The sequence below is a fragment of the Thalassophryne amazonica genome, chromosome 8 (genome assembly GCF_902500255.1).
Source record: "Thalassophryne amazonica chromosome 8, fThaAma1.1, whole genome shotgun sequence".
Taxonomy (NCBI): Eukaryota; Metazoa; Chordata; class Actinopteri; order Batrachoidiformes; family Batrachoididae; genus Thalassophryne; species Thalassophryne amazonica.
The window spans coordinates 98,476,988-98,498,570 of record NC_047110.1 but is presented as its reverse complement, the minus strand read 5'-3'; the positions used below and the strand labels follow the sequence as shown (position 1 = coordinate 98,498,570).

The window sequence follows — 21,583 nt, the reverse complement described above, 5'->3', positions numbered from 1 at the left end:
GTGTGGCAGCCAGGAGCTTCTGAAAGTTTTGAACATGTTTAAAAAGTCCTTTACCTGTCCCTTATATGCTGAACAGCATGGCAGTCTGTACATCGTCCATTAAAGCTTTTTGGTTGAGATATGCAAAAAAAAAAAAAAAAGTGGGTTTTTTTTGTGTGTGTGTGGGGGGGGGGGGGCATGTTTTCCTTCACCATGACCTTTGACTAAACTACACTAAACCTCTAGATATCTATTCAAGTAATATTCCACTATGTTTGAAGGAAACCCATCAAGCCATTTTTTGAGCTATCTTGTCCACAGGTCCTTCACTGACGCGCAGGGTTTTTGCACATTTTGCATATCTGCAACAACACAACTATTGCATAATTGTTATCACTCATGTGTGAGACCTCAGACTTTTTTTTTATCTATTTTAGGAGGCATAGCCTAAGTATCTCTGTATTATTTTTGACCACAAATTTTAAAATTGGTTTCTAAGACGGGGTTGAAATTCAAATGAATTGACTTCGAACTTTCCCAAAATGAATTTTTTTTTCAGGGCGCAACCTTCATTGACACACCAAGTTTTGTAGAAATCACCAAAATGTCCCTGGAAGAAAGAGGTCAACAAAACAAATGTAACTTTACTGGGCAATTCCAGAACCGACCTCCACACGTGGAGCAGGTTTGGTGCAAATCAAAGAGCAAAACCTTAAATTTGACCTCTGGCCACAGTGATTGACCTTTTGCCAAAAGGCTTCAGGGGAATTCTTGGGTTGACTGTCATCCACAAGTTTTATGCAAATCAGTCCCGCGAGAGAGAGAGACAGATGGGCTCTGAACCCAGTGACTACCAGATGAACACATGAAAATGGAGTGAGTTTAAGCAGAGAGAGAGAGAGAGAGGTGGAGGGGAAGAGCAAAGAGCCTTGAGGACAGAGTGGGCGTGCACACACTGCACAGTGAGCAGAGGAATAAAACGGCACATGGAGCTGCAGTGAGTGTGATGTTTTTGCACCATGACGTTCTGGAGGCTGGTCGTGGTTCTTCTTTACTGCTGCATCAACACAGGTATCGCACAGTGTCGCAGAAAAGGTGAGAATGTGACCACAGATTCTGTTCTTTTTTTATGCAAAAAGTTTCTCAAATTGTTGGTGTGCAAAGGTTTTTCTTTTTAATCTTTAAAATTTGAAAGGATTCACTTTGCTACCGTAACTGAAGTTTCAGAATTTTGCTTGTTTTTCTTCAGTGCAGCACATTTTCTTTAAACTGAATAGAACATAACAGGATGAATGCCATGTAATAATACTACTACTGATTAGAAACTGCAGCACATTTCCCCTTCGGTCTCACCGGGTTCACACGTTGTTGCACCTGTTTCTAATGGCAGAACCGTGGCTGTGACCCAGACCTGACATGACGGAGGAATGTGATGGACATGAAGTGAATTAAATGCACTCTGCTCTCCAGACGTGCTGCTGAAGTTGAGGAACTCCATGTGTCTGATGGATTTTAAAACATGGTTTCTTTGTCTGCTACTGGTTATTAAATAAAGCAGAAAAAAAAAAGAAAATCATTGATGCTACAGGTTTGAGCACAACTATTTTGACACCGTGCCTCGTTTTTAGAGGTCATACGTAATTGGAGAATGTAAATAGAGTATAAGCATAATTGTTTGGACCAAATATCAGTTTTACAGACAGTTTTTATTTAAACAAGTCAGGGAATAGATACATGAACATTTCCAAGTAACGGAGTAAGTCTTGGCCTTCATTTAAATCAGTAACTAGAGCACCGCACTCGTACAACGCAGTCCTTCGCCAACACTAGTTTCCAATTCAACAAATTTTTACCTTGGAAAAAATTTTCAAAGTCAAGGTCCTGTTAGAAGTGATTTCTCATGTATCTCTCACTGCCAGCTGGAGGATCAAGATGAACAGTCTCACGATCGGATGGTTTTTCATTAACACCCACCTCCATTATAAAAAGGCACTGATAGAGTGCGTATACCTGCACCAGTGGTGTGATGTGTTTTTGCGACGTCCACTAACAGATGAACAGACTGAATTGTGACTTTTTCTGCACCCGGCCTGTGTGCGCTGATATGCATGCAGAATATCACACTATTGACAAAAGATCACATATGTCAACACAAACCCAGAAGTGCGTCTTTGTGATGTCATAAGGCAAGTTTGTAATGAATAAGGTCAAAGAAAACATTCTGACACAAATGTAGCTCACTCCCAACACTGAATCAACACGTCTCTGTCTTTTTGAGGCAGCTTGCACACCGACGTGTGCACATAACCTCTGCAGGCCTCAGTCAGCTGGTGGAGGTTATGGGTTCTGGACAATGACAGGCTAACCCCATGACAAAAGTCAACCCATTGGGGGATAAAGTGTTTTATGGGTCAGGTTTTGTGAGGATAAATTGTTCTTAAGTTCCCTTTTATCAGTACTGAGTATTAATGCAAACCCACTTTGACTTGCATTAAAGGAACCATTAACTTTATGTCTGAATTAGATGGATTATTGGATCCTGGGAAAGTCTCTTAAACCGTCATCACTTATTGACTGAGCCATTGACACATGGACAAGTTGAAGAAGAGAAGACTCGGCCCTTTTGATTCTTGGTGGTTTCCATAAGTCATGTCCTTTCTCCAGCACAGAGTGAAGAAAACATTAAAAGATATACATTCATACAATTAACAACCTAATTTTTTACACAGTCAATTTTTTACAGTCAAGGTCGCAATTTCTGGCCAGCATGCGCATATGGAATATTTAGAATGACTATCTTGAGGAACTGGTCACTGATACGCCTGTGGTTGCACTAATATGATGTCATGTATCAACTTTACTTTGGTCACATGACCATTTTTGATGGGTGGCCTTGAAAGGTCAACTAGGTCATAACTGTTTAACAGACAGTTTGGAGGCCATATTAATTACACCTGGTGGAATGGTTGTGGCCTGACAGCAAAAAAAAAAGTCATGGGTTCAATTCCCACCTGGAGCCTTTCTGTGTGGAGTTTGCATGTTCTGGTCGTGTTTACGTGAGTTCTCTCTCTCTCGGTGCTTCAGCTTCCTCCCACATCCAAAAACGTGTGTTAGGTGGACGGGAAACTTTAAATTGTCTGTAGGTGTGAATGTGTTTGTTTGACTATATGTGGCCCTGCGACAGACTGGTGTCCTGTCCAGGGTGGACCGTGCCTCACATCACATCTGCTGGGATAGGCTTCTGCCCCCGTGACCCTCAACTGGAGTAAGCAGGTATTGGAAATGAATGGATGGAAGAGTTGTGTTTTAATTAAGGATAAACTGATTACAGGCAGAATTGATTTATTTATTTATTTTCTTTTTTGTGTTTGTTTTTTATGAAACACCAGAATTAACAAACTGGTTAACCTATATATTTACATGTTTTATAGTGTTTCCTGTTTTATATAAAATCATGGAATGAAGACTTGTTTCTGGACGACTAGTGACTTTTTGAGTAGAACAAATATGGTGTTTCTGTGCAGGTCCATGAACACCTCGTGGTCTGATTGTAAAACACGCTGTGTGACTGGTATAGATTTGTTGTGGTTGAACATGCGTAGCTGTCTGCACGATGAGGTGTAGGAATGCTAACTAAGCACATACTCGCATGCTGAAATCATCTGGACCTGTATAATCCATGTGTTGCTCCACCTTTGATTTCTCTGCTGCCTTTGAAGTTTGTGGTTGTCTCATCACTGCAGATAGAAGTCATGTGATTGGTCAGAGCCTCTGGAGATTAAAATGCACAGTGCACACAGCGGATGATTGACTACATTAGTCCTGGTGAAGGCCCGCGGAATCTGGGGCTCACATGTACCAGGGAAAGAAGCTCAAACCATTTAATATTTTCTATTTCTGCAAGCAAAAATAAACATCAGAGCTCATATGGAATGGGGGTTTATAAAATTACCCAGAATAAACAAACTAGCGTGTTGGCGGTGGGGATCCATGGGCTTTAGATTGGTTAGTGTTTATAAAATAGGTAGCTGACATTTTTTCAAGAATGGTAATAAATTAGACAAAGTTTCTATCATGATTTTAACTGAAAGTGCAGGAAATTTGAATGAGAAAGTTTTTGTTAATAATTGTATTTATTATTTGGTACATTTAGTTGATGTCATGGTTTACAACTGGTAAGGCTGAGATGATTACTTTTGTTCAGAGCTTGTCTGGTTACTAGGGACTGATTAATGGTGACTTACCACCCCCTGCTGGAATGGCGTGTGAGTCCAGAATCTAATTATCAATGTTTATTGTTTGTAGTTTCTCCAAAAATATTAGTCCTATCAACTTTACATTTTTGCACCGTTCATCCTTGTCCCAAAATACGTAAACATTCCAAGTGGCAAATGTCAGCTCTCCTTGGTTTGTCCGTGATCGAAGGTACACATGCACATCACACACACACGCACGCAGAGGCCACTTAGTTTTTAATATACAGATGATGAGATACTATGTTAAAATGTAGACTTTCTAAAGGTCAGTGCTTATTTCATCAAACAGTACTGTTTGCTGGTTCTGAAAAGTTCCCCTATACACACTGCAAGTCAAACGTTTGGACACACTTTCCCATGCATTTACACAATATTTTGACTTTTTTTTTAAATGACGTGATCACACAATTGTGCCATAGTAACGCCACAGTTTTCACTTTTTATGCTACAATTATGAAATGCTAAATAAGCATAAGTGAAGTTAAATGGACATGTGGGTTACGTGTCTTTTTTTTTCTGGTGGACTTTTTACATTCACACCACAGTTCATGTTGTCATCATTACATCCAGTTCTGTTTCCGGCTGCGAGCAGAATAAGGAGAGATGTTGCTTCTGGCCTGAACCCCACCTTCCACAACTCCTTTGATGATGTTCATCTATTTTTTGAGGTGATAAAATTTATTATTAATTGACTATGGTGTGAAAGACCTTGGATTTAATAGAGTAACCATTTCCTTTTACTGAACAGATCCTGCTGGCTGCGCGTTTCGATACGAGTGGAGAGTTTTTAGTCAAAGACGCAGAGTTGATGTCGCTGAGAAAGACGAGGAAACTGGAGGTCATCTGTGAGGAGATCATTCCGAGGAAGCTAACAGACATTCTCAGGGTAACGTCTGAACTTTCACATTATCATTGTCGGCTGGATCAAGAAAACTTTGAGCGCATTCTGTTGACTATGATTTACGCCGCCCATCAGATGGTCAACTCGTCCACTGAGTACCAAAGAGATGTTTGGGCAGAGTCGTTTGTTACCTTGTACAAAGTCATCAAGCAAGATTTAACAGGAATAACGGGACACTGACTCTACAACGGCTGCGCTGATTTGTGTTTCATGTGGTGGTTGGCTATGAAGATCTTGAGAGAAAAGTCCCATTTAGAGATTTTTGAGAACCTGTTGTCCCAAACACTGATCCTGGATGGAAACTGCTGAAACGGCAGACAACTGGTCCATCCCCACATATTGAAAATAATCTCTATCTGCTGCAGCCTGGTGAAAAGTGGGCATCCTCTGGGACTTCCATCAGACAGGGTTCCTCAAAACTGAAGAACCTGCATGTTGGGTCATACACAGAGAAACTGGTCACATGGCCAAAATGTCATAGCTGTCCCTAGGCTGAATTTTACAAAATCTTAATATTTCATATTATTTTATGCCAATGTCACATAGCGATACCTGCTCAAAAAAGTGATGCATTGGATGAACTCAATTCAATTATGAGCAGGATTTCCATCTAATAAATATATGTAGTCCCAACTCAAATAAACCACATCCATGCAAGATAATTTAATTTAATTTAGTTGGGACTACATCTATTTATTAAATGGAAATCTTGCCCATAATTGAATTGAGTTCATCCAATGAGTCAGTTTTTTGAGTGTATCACTCAAAAAACTGACTCATTGGATTGAATTCAATCGCGACTGCTTCGGCTTCAATGATGGCAGCCGAAAACAAAACACTACACCATTTATCCATGTGAAGTTATGCTGTGTATATATTGCACAACGGCAGCAGAGGTCCCTGTACACAGGAAATTTTGATCTTTCGATCAAAGATTTGATTTATTTGATCCCAGTCTAAATAGAGTAAATTACACTCTGTCATAGAGTGAAATCAGCTTGACAGTTGTCGCAGACTGAACGTCCCCCCCCAAACATTGCTCCACCCTGCCTCCACTGTGCATGTGTCATTCCGGAGCCCAGCCGCCCGTCTGAGCGATCAAATAGATTAATGGGATTATTAACCATCAGATGACAAGGGAAAACCTCTTGAATCATTCTAAAGTCAGTTTTAAGCAGAAACGAGGTTTGAATCAGTGATGCTTTGAAATGGCCTACGCGCAGTGAACGCATCAGCTAGCAGCTCGTGTAGCTCTGTAGCTCAGCTTGCTCTGATCGCTTCCTCCCTCTGTTATTATGGAATAATGGTAAATGTATGCGGACAGGATTGTTGTATAAAAGCTTCAGATATCTGTCGCTGAGATAGATGATGACTAGAGCTCAGTTTTAAGCAGAAACGAGGTGATAATCAGTGAACCGTGGCTGATGACGTATGCACAGTGACGGCAGGGTGGACGGGAGACCGTTCGGTCTGCGACACCGTCTGGTCAATGCAAGTGGTGTTACTCCAATAAGAGTTGATTTCACATTGATTTAGCTCTGACTCTGTTTGGACTGGGATCAAATGCTATCCCAGCAGAGTAAATTTTACTCAGCAAAATTTCTTGGGTACGTGGTCAAATCCCGCAATATCAAGGTATCAATGATGAGGGTTCAAACAAGACTGTGGTGCCCCATTTAGTTCTATGCTATTTTATTCAGTTGCAAAGGAGGTCTGACATTCTGGTTTTAATGTGCTTTCATTGCACTTATGTGAAAGCACTTTTTAAAGCTTTTTGAAGTGCAACATAATAAAAAAAAATGTTATTACTTTTTTGGGTACTGTTGTGTTGTCAGTGTGAGGCTAATCAACATAAATATTGTTCGGTGCATTTCTAAGGAAAATGTTTTTTATCAACCAAAGTCACTACCAGCATGACATTATACTTTTAGCAAAAAACATTTGCCCACAAACCAGCGCAGTGAGCTTACTGAAGCTAGCTACTTGCTAACTAGCAATGCTAACTAGGCTGGTGATTGTGGTGACTAAATGTGGCCTGTTAACTAGTGAATTCACTACTTATATAGGCCAACAGTAACTTCTAAGAAGGAAATGTTCTTTTGTGTTATTAAGTCTTGGTTTACAAATGTTTGGTGAATATTTTATCCAGCTGGAAACATGGGCTTATACAAAATTTTATTATTTCGCATTTGTCCTGAAGTCCTCAACAAAACTTAACCAGACTCCTGACATGGAATTCTGGCTGGAAGTTGAGTTTTAATTTAATAAAGTTTAGCATGAGACTTGCAGATATAAGAGTAAAAATCAAACCCTGCACAACAGCTTGCAAATGTATGACCCTTTGCACGAATTTGTATTTCATTGGAAAATGTCTGTTTAAATTGCCAAGACATTTCATATCCTTGTACAAGTCTAATGACCACAGCAAATTAAATTTATATGAATTAAAGCTGCCCCAAAAATCTGTTGCTAAAATACTAATGTGGCACGTCCCTATATGGCTGATAAGAACAGGTCAGGTAAAGAGAATGTGCTGGTGCTGTTACTGTCTTCACATCCTATGGAACCACACTTTGTCCCATTTGGCATCCACCCAAATTTATGTCCTGTCCTTGTGTCCCGAAGTTAGCTACACGGGTGTCCCATTGGTCTTGTGCTGCTATTGACTAGAAAATAAACTAATCCAACCAAAGGTGAATGTTAATGCTCAAAAATGATGTGCTATGATATACAAATATTACATATATTTGTCTCAGCCTTGCAGTACAATGGCATTTTAGGACCACTTGAATTTTTTTTATTTTTTTTTAAGACTTTAAGAAAAAAGTCGTAATATTACGAGAATAAAGGCGTAATTTTATGAGAATAAAGTCGTAATTTTACGAGAATAAATTCGTAATTTTACGAGAATAAAGTCATAATATAATATTTCAACTTTTTTCTTGTAATATTACAACTGTTTTCTCGTAAAATTACGACTTTATTCTCATAATGTTACGACTTTTTTCTTGTAATATTACTTTATTCTTGAAGTCCAAAAAAAAAAGAAAAAAAAGAGGTTCTATGTGGCCCTAAAACTCCGTCGTACTGCAGCAATCAATTCTACATGAGATGTAAATTTAAACTGTAATTCCAAAGAACGTAAATTATTTTTCGCCATGTTGTCAACAGTACATCAACAGTAATGGACAGAAGAAGTTAGCTGCCGTTGACAGTGATGTTTTGTGAATCCCCAAAATGGCAGAGTGGAGATAAGACACCTCACAGACCAACTCCGACGACTATCTGTGAGGGTTCCGGATGCCCCAGTGGCTGCTCGGGGTACACAGTATTGATGTCTGCACCACTTTTTTCCGGAGAAGTAGACACACCAGGAGAGCAGAAAGGTAAGTACTGGAACCAGGATGACATGGAGTAAGAACTGATCCCAAAGGGTAGGTGGTAGACTGCTCCACTCTCTGCTGTGTTGCTCGAGTCGTCCTCATGAGCTTTATTCCAGGCTAGGATGCCTCGTTCTTGCTTTGATCCTGGTATACGCAAATTAATGAACATATATATATATATATATGTTACTGTTTATGGTTTTAGCTTTCTAACTGTACGAATATATACGTAGCATTAGCACTCGAATATATAGCATTAGCACAAGTATCTACAAATCACTCAGGTTTGGTATCTGTGGGTCTTACGGTCTGAGAAATAAGACCTGGACTAGTATACTTTCTTATTGAAGGACGAACATGGTAAAAATCTTGAGCTCCCCCTAGTGGAGGACTAAAAACCGGCAAAGCAATTAGCCATGATGAAGGCATTGATTAAATGAGTGTTTTTGTTATACTGTGATCATTTAACACTGAGCAGACATTTTTATAACAAACGTTATGGTAATTTAAAACCAGCTCTGAAGTAAAGATGATGTGAAACATTTTTTATGTTTTTCCCCGTGTTATACTGAGTACACAGCTAATTCTTCTACCCTCTACCAGGGCTACAGAAAACTGAGTTCATGTGTATTTATGTATAACAACCTCAAACAGATTTGGGAATTTTGAAAAATACCCTTTAAAAAGTACCCTTTTAAAAATACCCTTGAGTCTACAACTCCTCACTCAGGGGGAGGAGGAGTGACAGGAAGACAGGACGGGAAGGAAAGGAACGGTAATAGCCAGTAAACCAGTATTAATCAGTATGTCTGTCTATTCGTGTATTTATATGTATATTTGCAAACTTTTTTACTTTCACTTTTGATACTCTGTGTAGAGGTGGGCGATACCAGGAATTTTGGTATTGATTCGATACCAAGTAAATACAGCCCCAGTATCGCCGACATCGATACCGATATAAATACTTTGTCATATTTAAGCTTCATAGAGCCAAACGATCCAAAAGACCTAGGATAGAATTTCGCCAAACATTGTACGTGACAACAAAATACTTTATCACAATCAACATTTTTGTTTAAAAAAATATCACTCAACACAACTTAAATCAAAATCTCCTGAGGTAGATAGAGGGCTGACAAACCACAATACAAGGGTGCGCTGCTCCGTGCTGTGTGATACAGCACAGCGCTGCTCTTACAGAGAGCAGACTTTGATTATTCTGTGTGCGCAGCAGTCAGTGCGTGCGGGAGAGAAAAAAAGCTTGAGTATCGATCGTTTTACGCAGGGATGGTTCAATATCAATACCTGTGTTGGTATCGATATTAGGATTGATCCGCCCAACTCTAACTCTGTGTGCTTCTTACCCTGTGTGCTGCTATACAATCCTGCTGTAACCTCCATTTCCCTGAGGGAGTCTTCCTAAGGAATCAATAAAGTTCTATCTAATCAAATCTCATTTAAAATCAGTATCTAAGGGTGCAAACACCTTTAAAAGTGTGTTGAATGTGTAAAGGCCACCAGACATATTATATGATAAGTGTACCAATGTTCCTCCACCGAAATCATGTGTGTGAGCAGGATCTGCGCTAGCTCACATGCCAATGTGGCAACAGTTTAAAATATGGGCCTGAGTGAACAAAAGTGTGGCTTTGTTAGGAAAGAAAATGAAAGAGTGCATGTCAGAAGCTAATTAGTCTGACTAAACAGGCAGCCTAGCACTGATCTTCCTGTCTGAGTTATTTTCATTAGTTACTTCCTCCAAACCATCAACATGTATATTAGACCCCATTCCTACCAGGCTGCTCAAGGAAGCCCTACCATTAATTAATGCTTCGATCTTAAATATGATCAATCTGTCTTTATTAGTTGGCTATGTACCACAGGCTTTTAAGGTGGCAGTAATTAAACCATTACTTAAAAAGCCGTCACTTGACCCAGCTATCTTAGCTAATTATAGGCCAATCTCCAACCTTCCTTTTCTCTCAAAAATTCTTGAATGGGTAGTTGTAAAACAGCTAACTGATCATCTGCAGAGGAATGGTCTATTTGAAGAGTTTCAGTCAGGTTTTAGAATTCATCATAGTACTAAAACAGCATTAGTGAAGGTTACAAATGATCTTCTTATGGCCTCAGACAGTGGACTCATCTCTGTGCTTGTTCTGTTAGACCTCAGTGCTGCTTTTGATACTGTTGACCATAAAATTTTATTACAGAGATTAGAGCATGCCATAGGTATTAAAGGCACTGCGCTGCGGTGGTTTGAATCATATTTGTCTAATAGATTACAATTTGTTCATGTAAATGGGGAATCTTCTTCACAGACTAAGGTTAATTATGGAGTTCCACAAGGTTCTGTGCTAGGACCAATTTTATTCACTTTATACATGCTTCACTTAGGCAGTATTATTAGACGGAATTGCTTAAATTTTCATTGTTACGCAGATGATACTCAGCTTTATCTATCCATGAAGCCAGAGGACACAGACCAATTAGCTAAACTGCAGGATTGTCTTACAGAGATAAAGACATGGATGACCTCTAACTTCCTGCTTTTAAACTCAGATAAAACTGAAGTTATTGTACTTGGCCCCACAAATCTTAGAAACATGGTGTCTAACCAGATCCTTACTCTGGATGGCATTACCCTGACCTCTAGTAATACTGTGAGAAATCTTGGAGTAATTTTTGATCAGGATATGTCATTCAAAGCGCATATTAAACAAATATGTAGGACTGCTTTTTTGCATTTGCGCAATATCTCTAAAATTAGAAAGGTCTTGTCTCAGAGTGATGCTGAAAAACTAATTCATGCATTTATTTCCTCTAGGCTGGACTATTGTAATTCATTATTATCAGGTTGTCCTAAAAGTTCCCTGAAAAGCCTTCAGTTAATTCAAAATGCTGCAGCTAGAGTACTAACGGGGACTAGAAGGAGAGAGCATATCTCACCCATATTGGCCTCTCTTCATTGGCTTCCTGTTAATTCTAGAATAGAATTTAAAATTCTTCTTCTTACTTATAAGGTTTTGAATAATCAGGTCCCATCTTATCTTAGGGACCTCATAGTACCATATCACCCCAATAGAGCGCTTCGCTCTCAGACTGCAGGCTTACTTGTAGTTCCTAGGGTTTGTAAGAGTAGAATGGGAGGCAGAGCCTTCAGCTTTCAGGCTCCTCTCCTGTGGAACCAGCTCCCAATTCAGATCAGGGAGACAGACACCCTCTCTACTTTTAAGATTAGGCTTAAAACTTTCCTTTTTGCTAAAGCTTATAGTTAGGGCTGGATCAGGTGACCCTGAACCATCCCTTAGTTATGCTGCTATAGACGTAGACTGCTGGGGGGTTCCCATGATGCACTGTTTCTTTCTCTTTTTGCTCTGTATGCACCACTCTGCATTTAATCATTAGTGACTGATCTCTGCTCCCCTCCACAGCATGTCTTTTTCCTGGTTCTCTCCCTCAGCCCCAACCTGTCCCAGCAGAAGACTGCCCCTCCCTGAGCCTGGTTCTGCTGGAGGTTTCTTCCTGTTAAAAGGGAGTTTTTCCTTCCCACTGTAGCCAAGTGCTTGCTCACAGGGGGTCGTTTTGACTGTTGGGGTTTTACATAATTATTGTATGGCCTTGCCTTACAATATAAAGCGCCTTGGGGCAACTGTTTGTTGTGATTTGGCGCTATATAAAAAAAATTGATTGATTGATTGATTGATCTCAAAGTCCTTTAAATCTTGCATTCTCTGAGCCTGAGTATTATGAGCCAGCACGAGCAGCACCTTATACTGGAGCCAGAGACACCGACCCACAGCACATCGATCCCACTGACAATAAAGGCAGAGCTGACCGAGGCAAAAAGGAACAGAACAGTATATCGGCTATGGCAGGATGAAGCCTCTTTTTTTTCAGTGTCAAAATCGAGACATTTAAACAAGTCTCCCCCAGCCAACCGCTCAGGAGACACTCCTGACATCTACTGGACAAAGTGACCGGCGGTCACATGGCACAGATTCTGTGAACATGTAACAGCAAGCACTATTCTCACCATTATTAATAATAGAAACAAGATATAACAACACTGAACAACTCCAAATCAACTAGTACAAGCTTAATTAACTAGCTGTAGATTTGTCTTTATCTCAGATTTGTATGGATCATGTTTTATTGCATATATTTTGCAAATGCTATGAATACTAAATATACTATGTAGTATTTGATACTTGATATTCTTGATAGTTAATACTATATTGTACACTTGTATTTAATATTAATAAAGAAGTCTGCAGGTCAAAGAGCTTTTTCTCATCACGCACCCACCTTCTGCGACCGTGAGGCAGTCTGAGTCCGTGGACATTTTTAAGTCAAGACTTAAAACCCATTTTTATTCTCTTTCTTATGAATAGTTTTTATCTGTTTTACTTTTTACTTCTATTTTTAATTATGCATTTAAATTCTTTATTCATTTTTAATTATTTATTTAATTTTTATATTGAATTGTTCTGTGTGAGCCGCCTTGAGACGGCTTTTGTTGTGATTTGGCACATTATAAGATGATTAAATTGAATTGAATTGAAATTGAATATTGTATTTTACAGACTAATATAAATAGTTTACTAGTGAATGTGCAGTTAATATTTAAAAGAATATATATATATATATATATATATATATATATATATATATATATATATACGTAGATGTAAATAGTTAACCCTGTTTTCACCATTTTTGAATGGAAGCAGAATTTGTCAGAGCTGGAATGGATACTGGAATTGATGCATTTCAAATGATATCAATCTACTACAAATATCCTTCAAACATTTTTCACAGAAGATAAAAAATACACCTCGAAATGAAAAAGCAAGAGCAACACAACTCTGTAGAAAAATCATAAAAGTAGAGTCCTGCTACACCATCCTAATAACTAACTAATATAAATAATTTTAAATGGGCTGTACCTGGGATAGTGTTGTCCAGGATAAAACCAAAGAATCCTCCGACAAACATGCTGGTTGTCAGAAGTACCTGCAGCACCTGGTTAAGTTCTTCCACACCTGAACGCACCGCAAGAAAAGCACTTAAGAAACTTAGAATGCAGATTAATGGAACACACACGGACTGTTGTGTTTCTTATTATACTGTAAGGAGCTTCTGATGATGTACCTGTAGCTATAGCTGTGGGGTTCTTTAATATCCAGTTAGGAATGACCAAACCACAGAACATGGAGAAGCCAAAAATAAAGATGTTTCTGGCTGAATTCATGTCAGCATACTATGAAGATGCACAAGACAAAAAAAATGCTTAAAGTATCTTCAAAAAATATATTATTTAAAAAATTACATACCAACAGTGGGGCGTGTACCTGCAGGTTGGACACTCCTGCTGCAGAAATGACACCGAATATAACCAAGAACATCCCCCCGATCACAGGTGATGGGATTGTTGTGAATATAGCACTTATTTTACCAAACACACCCATGGAAATCATCAACACTCCGCTGGCTACAATCACCGTACGACTTCCAACCTGCAAAAAGACACGAAACACCGCCCGCTTTTACAGTCAAGAGCATCATTATAGTTTTCAAGATACAACTAAAGAAAAAAATGTATAAACAAATTATCTCCAGATGCCATTTATGCCTTCTTAAAGGTGTATACCGGTTTGATTTTATACAAAATTGGAAAAATTTTCTGTCTGTTGAAATGCAGTTTTCGTAAGATATCTCTTTTTTTCTGTTGTATATCGCAAAATTCCTGCTATTAAAGTGTTTATTTTGTGGCAAGTATAGTGACTTAGCTGTGTGAGTTTTTTTTGGACGATATCGATGAAGTGCAAGTGTGTCAAAGTTCATGCTGCATTCATTGCAAAGAAGGAATTTGGAATTTCCAACTTATAACAGAAAAATTTTAATAAAGCAATAGTAAAATGTTCATCTCCCTACTGACGCATTTTGACAAATGAAGGAAAAATGTACGTAACATTAATATTGACATCTGACACAACAGACCTGTGTGAGTGTCCAGCAAAACTTTCCTGTAAAATATGTGTAGTTTTTTCTGGACTTCTTCCTGGCCTGTGTTTATTAACTGTTTATAATAATTTCATTTTCCATTTTACATCCATGTTGCTTCAGTTCCAGTGTAGTGTAGCACATCTGCGCTCTTTCACTCTCAAACGTCAAGCTGGGAAACTGAGCTTTCCAGTGCGTCATGGCATCATGCTGCTGGTTTTACCCATTTGGCTCAAAATTCTGAATTATTTCCAAAAATGTGAATTTTAATCCTATTGATGATGTAGGATTTGTTTGAATACTATGGAACAAAATTAAAATGGTGAAAAAGAAAATTCTTTTCATGTCAAACTATAAAAGTTCATCTCACCTTTGTAATACCCAGTGCTCCAACGTTCTCACTGTATGATGTAGTACCATTTCCTGTTCCCCAGGCTCCAGCCAGCAGGCAGCCAAATCCCTCGATACCAATACCCCTGTTGATAGCGTGCTTGGGGGGAGGAGGAGCCCCAGACAGCCTGGCACAGGCGTGGTAGTCCCCCACTGATTCTATCATGGATGAAATCACACCAGCTAAGATGCCAACCACACCTGCCAGGCTGACGGTGGGCATTCCCCATTGGCCTAGTTTGGAATTCAAACTAAATATTAGGCATGTCACATGATCAAGCCACAGGTTTTCACTAACCAGGGTAAATAAAGGTTTTCTTTATTGCTGTTTTTTCTGTAAATGCTTTTTCTAATTTTTCTCTTACCTGGATATGGAAAACTGATCCATGGAGCTTGGACAATAACATCTCCCTTTAGATCGGTGCGAGCCAGGTAGCCATACCGGTCTGGATCAGATGGAAGTACGTTGTACCTTGTCAAAATGTAGCACACAAGCCAAGACAGAGTAATCCCAAGAAGAACCTGAGGATGTATTAATTGAAAACAACAAATCCCTCATATGGATGGGTCCCAAGAAATGTTTCAGCTTTTTGTCATCCTAAAACTAAACTAAGCTCAACATTTTTATATGGTTTTACAAGTATATTGTATTGGATTTTGTGTAGTCCTTCTAACAAACCAACAAAAACCTGTATGGGAAAAAACAAATTTTGCAGAGATGAAAACAGGAGAATTTTCTGGAAATTATAAGATTTCTGGGTTTGGATCATATGGCTATTTTTGTTGAATATACTTACATCCGCATCACACATTTCACAATTGATGAGATGAATGAAAGAAAACAGGAACCACAGATCAACCTAACTGCAGCTGACACTTTCCACAGGTGAGGCTAAATATGGTTACTACTAAGTGCAGAACAGAAATGAAAATAATGGTTTGTTCCAGTTGTACAAGATCAGAATTTTGCTAGTTATGTTCCCCAGCAATGCCCCTTGAAGTAAGAATTCCAAGTTGTTCAAATCCTACATACCCTGAATTCACAATCCAAGTTGCCTGCTCCATATATCCATAGTAGTGAACACAGTAGATTTTGCTGTTTTTTAACACTTGTCTTTTTGTGAAGAGTTTAATCAACTCTGCATAGAGTCCTGTCCTAGTGCTGTCTCTGAACATGTTCCTACAGTATTTTTGTGTGTGTGTGTGTGTGTGTGTGTGTGTGTGTGTGTGTGTGTGTGTGTGTGTGTGTGTGTGTGTGTGTGTGTGTGTGTGTGTGTGTGTGTGTGTGTGTGTGTGTGTGTGTGTGTGTGTGTGTGTGTGTGTGTAAAATACCATATAGTGTGTTAACTGGTGTTGCTAATATTGGCTAACTCAGTAGATATTGCCAACAACAACTGGCTACACTGTGCTTCAAACTGAGCATTGAGTTAAATCACTAATGTAACTTCTGCACCATCTGTACTCTTCCATGAGGTCTCGGGTGGGTTGCATGTTTTGGTAGCACTCCATGCTCCAAAATCTTGGAGGCGTCCATCTTATTCTCCAACTTACAACATTGTGTGGAAACTGGAACACATTCCATGTCACAATTGCCAAGATGAATGAAACGTGGCAATAGACTTGAGCAGACATCATTATTCATGGAACCAGTCAGCAAAGAGTAGCTCCAGCCCCCATCATGTGTTATGTGTCGGACGCAGCTCGGAGAACCGACCAGCGTTTGAAGGACCCAGTATGAAATAAGCAGAGCACGGTACAAAGGCTAACTGAATTTAATACATAACAGTGATACAAAAAATAACAAAAGAAAGTGCGGTCTGGCGTGGTGCGCTCCCAGCAGCGCTAACGGTCCGGAGCCAGAAGCTGTTCGGACCCAAGGACCCCGCCGACACCCCCCAGGTGACCGCAACAAACCGAGTCTGTGAAAGAAGGAACCATTATGTGAGTCCACACTCTACACACAGAGAGAACACTTAAAGGTGTACAAACAGCAAACACTTCCTGGCTTGATTACTAATCAGCTTCCCAACCTGCAGGCATGGAACATCCAGTTCACAAAACTCCACTGCAGTGGAAGCCGATACATGACTAACATACAGCTCAATATAAAAAGGTGTGAGGGACACCACATTTACTGACTGTATAAATGTTAGTCACAAAATCTAACGTACCTCAGGAAGTGTGCTGACGAGCGTGAGACCTCACCCCCTCCTCTTTCACAGACCGTGCATCAAACCCTGGACGTTCTCTGCATCCACTGATGATGAGATGGCTCCCGAGATGACGATCTCACCCGTCTGGTCACAAGGTCGAGTCTCTGGCAAATACACACTGTATACTCCAGTCTTAAATGCCACCATGTTCCAATCCATATAGATGCACCTCAGCTGTGAGTCCTGACGAGCCGCAGGTGATCAGGGTGAGGTCCTGATAACCTCAGCAACACAGCCACTCAGTCCCAAATGCAAGCCACCTGGAAGGAAAAACAAAAGACAGAAACAAAAAGGCAGCCAGGCCCCCCAGCCATACAACAGTACCCCACCCTCACGGGAAGCCTCCCGGCGACCACACAAACCTGGCCCAGGAGAAACACCCCCCTCCAGGGACCATGGCTGGAAACCACATCTGCATTCGTCTTCCAACAGAATGGTTGATGTCCTCTCCTCTGGCTGCATCCTTGCCTTTGTTTCAGTCAGTCACTTAGCACAGGTGTGGCCAGGAGTTCTTAAACCTGTGCGGTCAGCCTTTATCCAACCATGTTCGGTCTTTAGTCATAAAACAAAAAAGACAAACACAAACAACCAAAACACCCCCCTTCCCCAGGGGACCGTCCCATCAAACCCTGGGATGAGGAGAAAAGAAAAACCCCAAACTTAAGCTTACAAATAAAAGCGCTAAAACACCCCCCCCCCCCCCCCAAACGACATGTAGGGACCAACACCCCCCAGAGGACTTCCCGCCAGCTCCAGGAGTAATAACCACAGCCGAGGTCCCTCTGGGATCCAACGTCACCCACAGGGACTCCCAGCGCCTCCCAGAGGACCACTCGTCAACCCCAGGAGACGCCTCCCCTCACGACCAACGGACCCAGCCCCGGCCGTCTATGGCTAGATGGACCCACAGCCCTTTCCCCCCCAGAGGACACCACAGTCAAACCCTGAGGGCGGAAACTGGGGGGAAAACACCCCCCCCCCCCAGGTGCAGAGGTTACCTGGGAAACGCCCAGCATAACCACACTGCACCACTCCAGCAACGCCGACACTACGGCTCACACGGCTGGAGCCAGAGGAGAAGAGAGGGAACAAAAAGAAAATACCCCAAACCGCCCCCTCCCCTCCCGGGTGCAGAGGTTACCTGGGAAACGCCCAGCACAACCTGACTGCACCACTCCAGCAACGCCGACACTACGGCTCACACGGCTGGAGTCAGAGGAGAAGAGAGGGCATAACAAAAAACAAAACAAAAAAAAAAAAGAAAGAAAAAACAACAACCCAAATACCCCCCCCCCCCATGACCCCCCAGGGGACCATCCCATCAAACCCTGGGAGGTGAAACTGAAAAAAAAAACATAAAAAGAAAGACTAACAGACTGACATAAGGTTGCTCGGGTCTTTTTTTTTTTTTTTTTTTTTTTTTTTGGCAGAACTGCAGGGTCACGACCCCAGACACTAAATAGTGAAAAACAAAAAATAAAATCCCACACAAAAACCAACTCAAAAAACACCCACACAAAATGAACTAACACAAAACAAATAAGTGATTTATACCGTCAAGCTCCAACAAATGGAACACACCTGTTCCAACTTAAGAGCTTGACGGTAATGTGACTCAGTCACCAAAAGAGGGAGCCAAAGTGCTAAAAATAAAAAAACCCCTTTGGTAACTGAGAAAACAAACTCATGCTGCCTTTCTGTGAGCAGCACACAACCAAAAATGTGATTCAACTAAATAACACCGGAGCTGACACAACAGACGCAGTAGCTATCATTACCCGGGGAAACGGGGCTACGACTGTAACACAGGAAGCACCGCGACCCGTGCCACAGAGCTCCGCCGTGCGCGTTCACCCATTACAGACTCACTCCTGCAGCTCCCGTTCAAACCTCTTATCCGGTCGAAGTGCGACGCGAAGCCGTCGCCAGTCACACTCCACCACGACCCACGGATAAGGCACACACAGGAACACGGCTGCAAGAGAGCACGAATCAGCATCTGCTGCCGCCTTGCCGGCGCGTTACCGTCTCTGCTACCGCTGGGTCCGTGATGTTTGGCCAGAGACTACTGTTATGTGTCGGACGCAGCTCGGAGAACCGACCAGCGTTTGAAGGACCCAGTATGAAATAAGCAGAGCACGGTACAAAGGCTAACTGAATTTAATACATAACAGTGATACAAAAAATAACAAAAGAAAGTGCGGTCTGGCGTGGTGCGCTCCCAGCAGCGCTAACGGTCCGGAGCCAGAAGCTGTTCGGACCCAAGGACCCCGCCGACACCCCCCAGGTGACCGCAACAAACCGAGTCTGTGAAAGAAGGAACCATTATGTGAGTCCACACTCTACACACAGAGAGAACACTTAAAGGTGTACAAACAGCAAACACTTCCTGGCTTGATTACTAATCAGCTTCCCAACCTGCAGGCATGGAACATCCAGTTCACAAAACTCCAGTGCAGTGGAAGCCGATACATGACTAACATACAGCTCAATATAAAAAGGTGTGAGGGACACCACATTTACTGACTGTATAAATGTTAGTCACAAAATCTAACGTACCTCAGGAAGTGTGCTGACGAGCGTGAGACCTCACCCCCTCCTCTTTCACAGACCGTGCATCAAACCCTGGACGTTCTCTGCATCCACTGATGATATGATGGCTCCCGAGACGACGATCTCACCCGTCTGGTCACAAGGTCGAGTCTCTGGCAAATACACACTGTATACTCCAGTCTTAAATGCCACCATGTTCCAATCCATATAGATGCACCTCAGCTGTGAGTCCTGACGAGCCGCAGGTGATCAGGGTGAGGTCCTGATAACCTCAGCAACACAGCCACTCAGTCCCAAATGCAAGCCACCTGGAAGGAAAAACAAAAGACAGAAACAAAAAGGCAGCCAGGCCCCCCAGCCATACAACATCATGGTTGGATAAAGGAGAAGTTGGCCTGATGCAAACTTGGCCCCAGGTGTGAACTGGGCCTGGGGGGCTAAACCTACCCAAACTAGAACCCTAACCCAGGCCATGGTTTAACCCAGGCTGAGTTCTCCGAGGGCCAAGTTCTCTTGTTACCTCATTACTAAGGAACTGAATGAAGTTACGCAACTCAACTAAACAATGTGCTGTAAAACCCACAAAAATGTTGCACAAATATTTCAGTATCAGAATCAGAATAAAGTCACAACCATTGTGTGAATGAAGACAGAGGCAACTGAAAGTTTAAAAGGATCAAAACAATGAATCAAAATCACTGACATAATGCAGTTATTTAAAGGAGGCCCACTGTGTCCTTTTACAATCATCAGTTTTCACCTAAAAAGGTAAACACAGCAAAAATTGTGATAATTCCTTATACAGGATAGCAGACAAGAACTTTGTGATGTCCAGTCTTGTCTTTGTTTCATTTCTGTTGCGGAACTGTAGTAACTGTTAGCATCACAAATAAACGTTAGGATAGCTGTTAGCTTCACTTTAGCATCATCCACAGTTAGCCTCCCCTGTGCTCCACATTTCATTAACACAGCCCATCAACATCCAAAAGCACTATGTTGATGAAATAATGTCCAGTATAAATAGCTGCACAGTCCAAACACAGAAATGCTGTGAAATGCTCAAGTCTGTTTTTACGTTCAACAACGACAACATGATTTATACATACAGGGAGAATCTGGAAGACGTAGATGGGTACAGTGTGCAGTTTTCTGTCCTTGCTGTATGTAGGGAATGGAATCGCAATGTGACGAAGGTACTGAGAGAACAGGATGATGAGTGCTGTGGTCCTGTGTGAGACAAGGAAACAAATATTTCACTGAATAAACATAGTGCTTCCATGTTGTGGCATGACTTATAATGGTATCGATATAGGCTCCGCAATACGATTATCATGATACATGATGTATTGTTCCACCTGTGTTATATACAATATGAACTGATTACTGCCCCAGGGCGGGTTTGATTCAGAGACTGAAATGAAAACTTCATCTTCACCAACAAAGGTATCACCTCCCACCTATCCCAGATTCCAGAGACCTGTTAGGGTGCGACTAAAGTTGCGTGAACAAGAGACAGCTGCTACTATTAATTACTACTACTATGACTACTAATATGCTAAGTTACAGAAATGAAGAGGTAAAAAGTTCAAAAGAAAAAGGACAGAAACGTATGACACAAACCTTTTAAGGCACTTGCTGATGATGATACAGCACAAAAGCGTCTCTCCCATTACAAAATACTAGCCTTTGTCACTACCCGTTCCCCCCTGTGTCCTTTCTGTGTTGAGTTTACATGTCTTGATTCTGCCTGCATTATTGGGTTCAATTTGACATGGACAAAACATACGTACATAACAATATCCAATCCAGCTTTATTTATAGAGCACTTTAAAAGAACAAAGTTAACAAAGTGCTTTCCAAATAAGACATTAATAAAATACAACATAGATAAAACAAAAAATA

At 41.0% G+C, this 21,583-nt stretch overlaps 2 protein-coding genes across 3 annotated transcripts in view; one reads left to right on the top strand and one right to left on the bottom strand.

Annotated features, from left to right (window-relative positions):
- Nucleotides 1-897: 897 nt before the first annotated feature.
- LOC117515155 (protein FAM180A-like) lies at nt 898-5,490 on the top strand. Of its 2 annotated transcripts, XM_034175636.1 has the most exons (3): nt 898-1,074; nt 4,806-4,903; nt 4,984-5,490. In XM_034175636.1, the coding sequence occupies exons 1-3, from the start codon at nt 999-1,001 to the stop codon at nt 5,314-5,316; spliced, it is 507 nt and encodes a 168-aa protein (XP_034031527.1). In that variant the 5' UTR covers nt 898-998; the 3' UTR covers nt 5,317-5,490. The 2 variants fall into 2 exon arrangements, with proteins under 2 accessions (XP_034031527.1, XP_034031526.1); XM_034175635.1 differs by lacking the exon at nt 898-1,074 and having other exon boundaries at nt 4,450-4,903.
- Nucleotides 5,491-8,292: 2,802 nt separating this feature from the next.
- Nucleotides 8,293-21,583, bottom strand: part of zgc:110789 (Xan_ur_permease domain-containing protein) — a 40,280-nt gene continuing 26,989 nt past the window's right edge. Inside the window, exons 6-12 of the mRNA XM_034177069.1 lie at nt 20,788-20,908; nt 15,281-15,437; nt 14,896-15,149; nt 13,874-14,038; nt 13,674-13,782; nt 13,469-13,564; nt 8,293-8,663 (exon numbers count right to left, since the gene is read on the bottom strand). Of these exons, the coding sequence (XP_034032960.1) occupies nt 8,398-8,663; nt 13,469-13,564; nt 13,674-13,782; nt 13,874-14,038; nt 14,896-15,149; nt 15,281-15,437; nt 20,788-20,908 (1,168 nt within the window). The 3' untranslated portion in view covers nt 8,293-8,397. The remainder of the gene's footprint in view (nt 8,664-13,468; nt 13,565-13,673; nt 13,783-13,873; nt 14,039-14,895; nt 15,150-15,280; nt 15,438-20,787; nt 20,909-21,583) is intronic.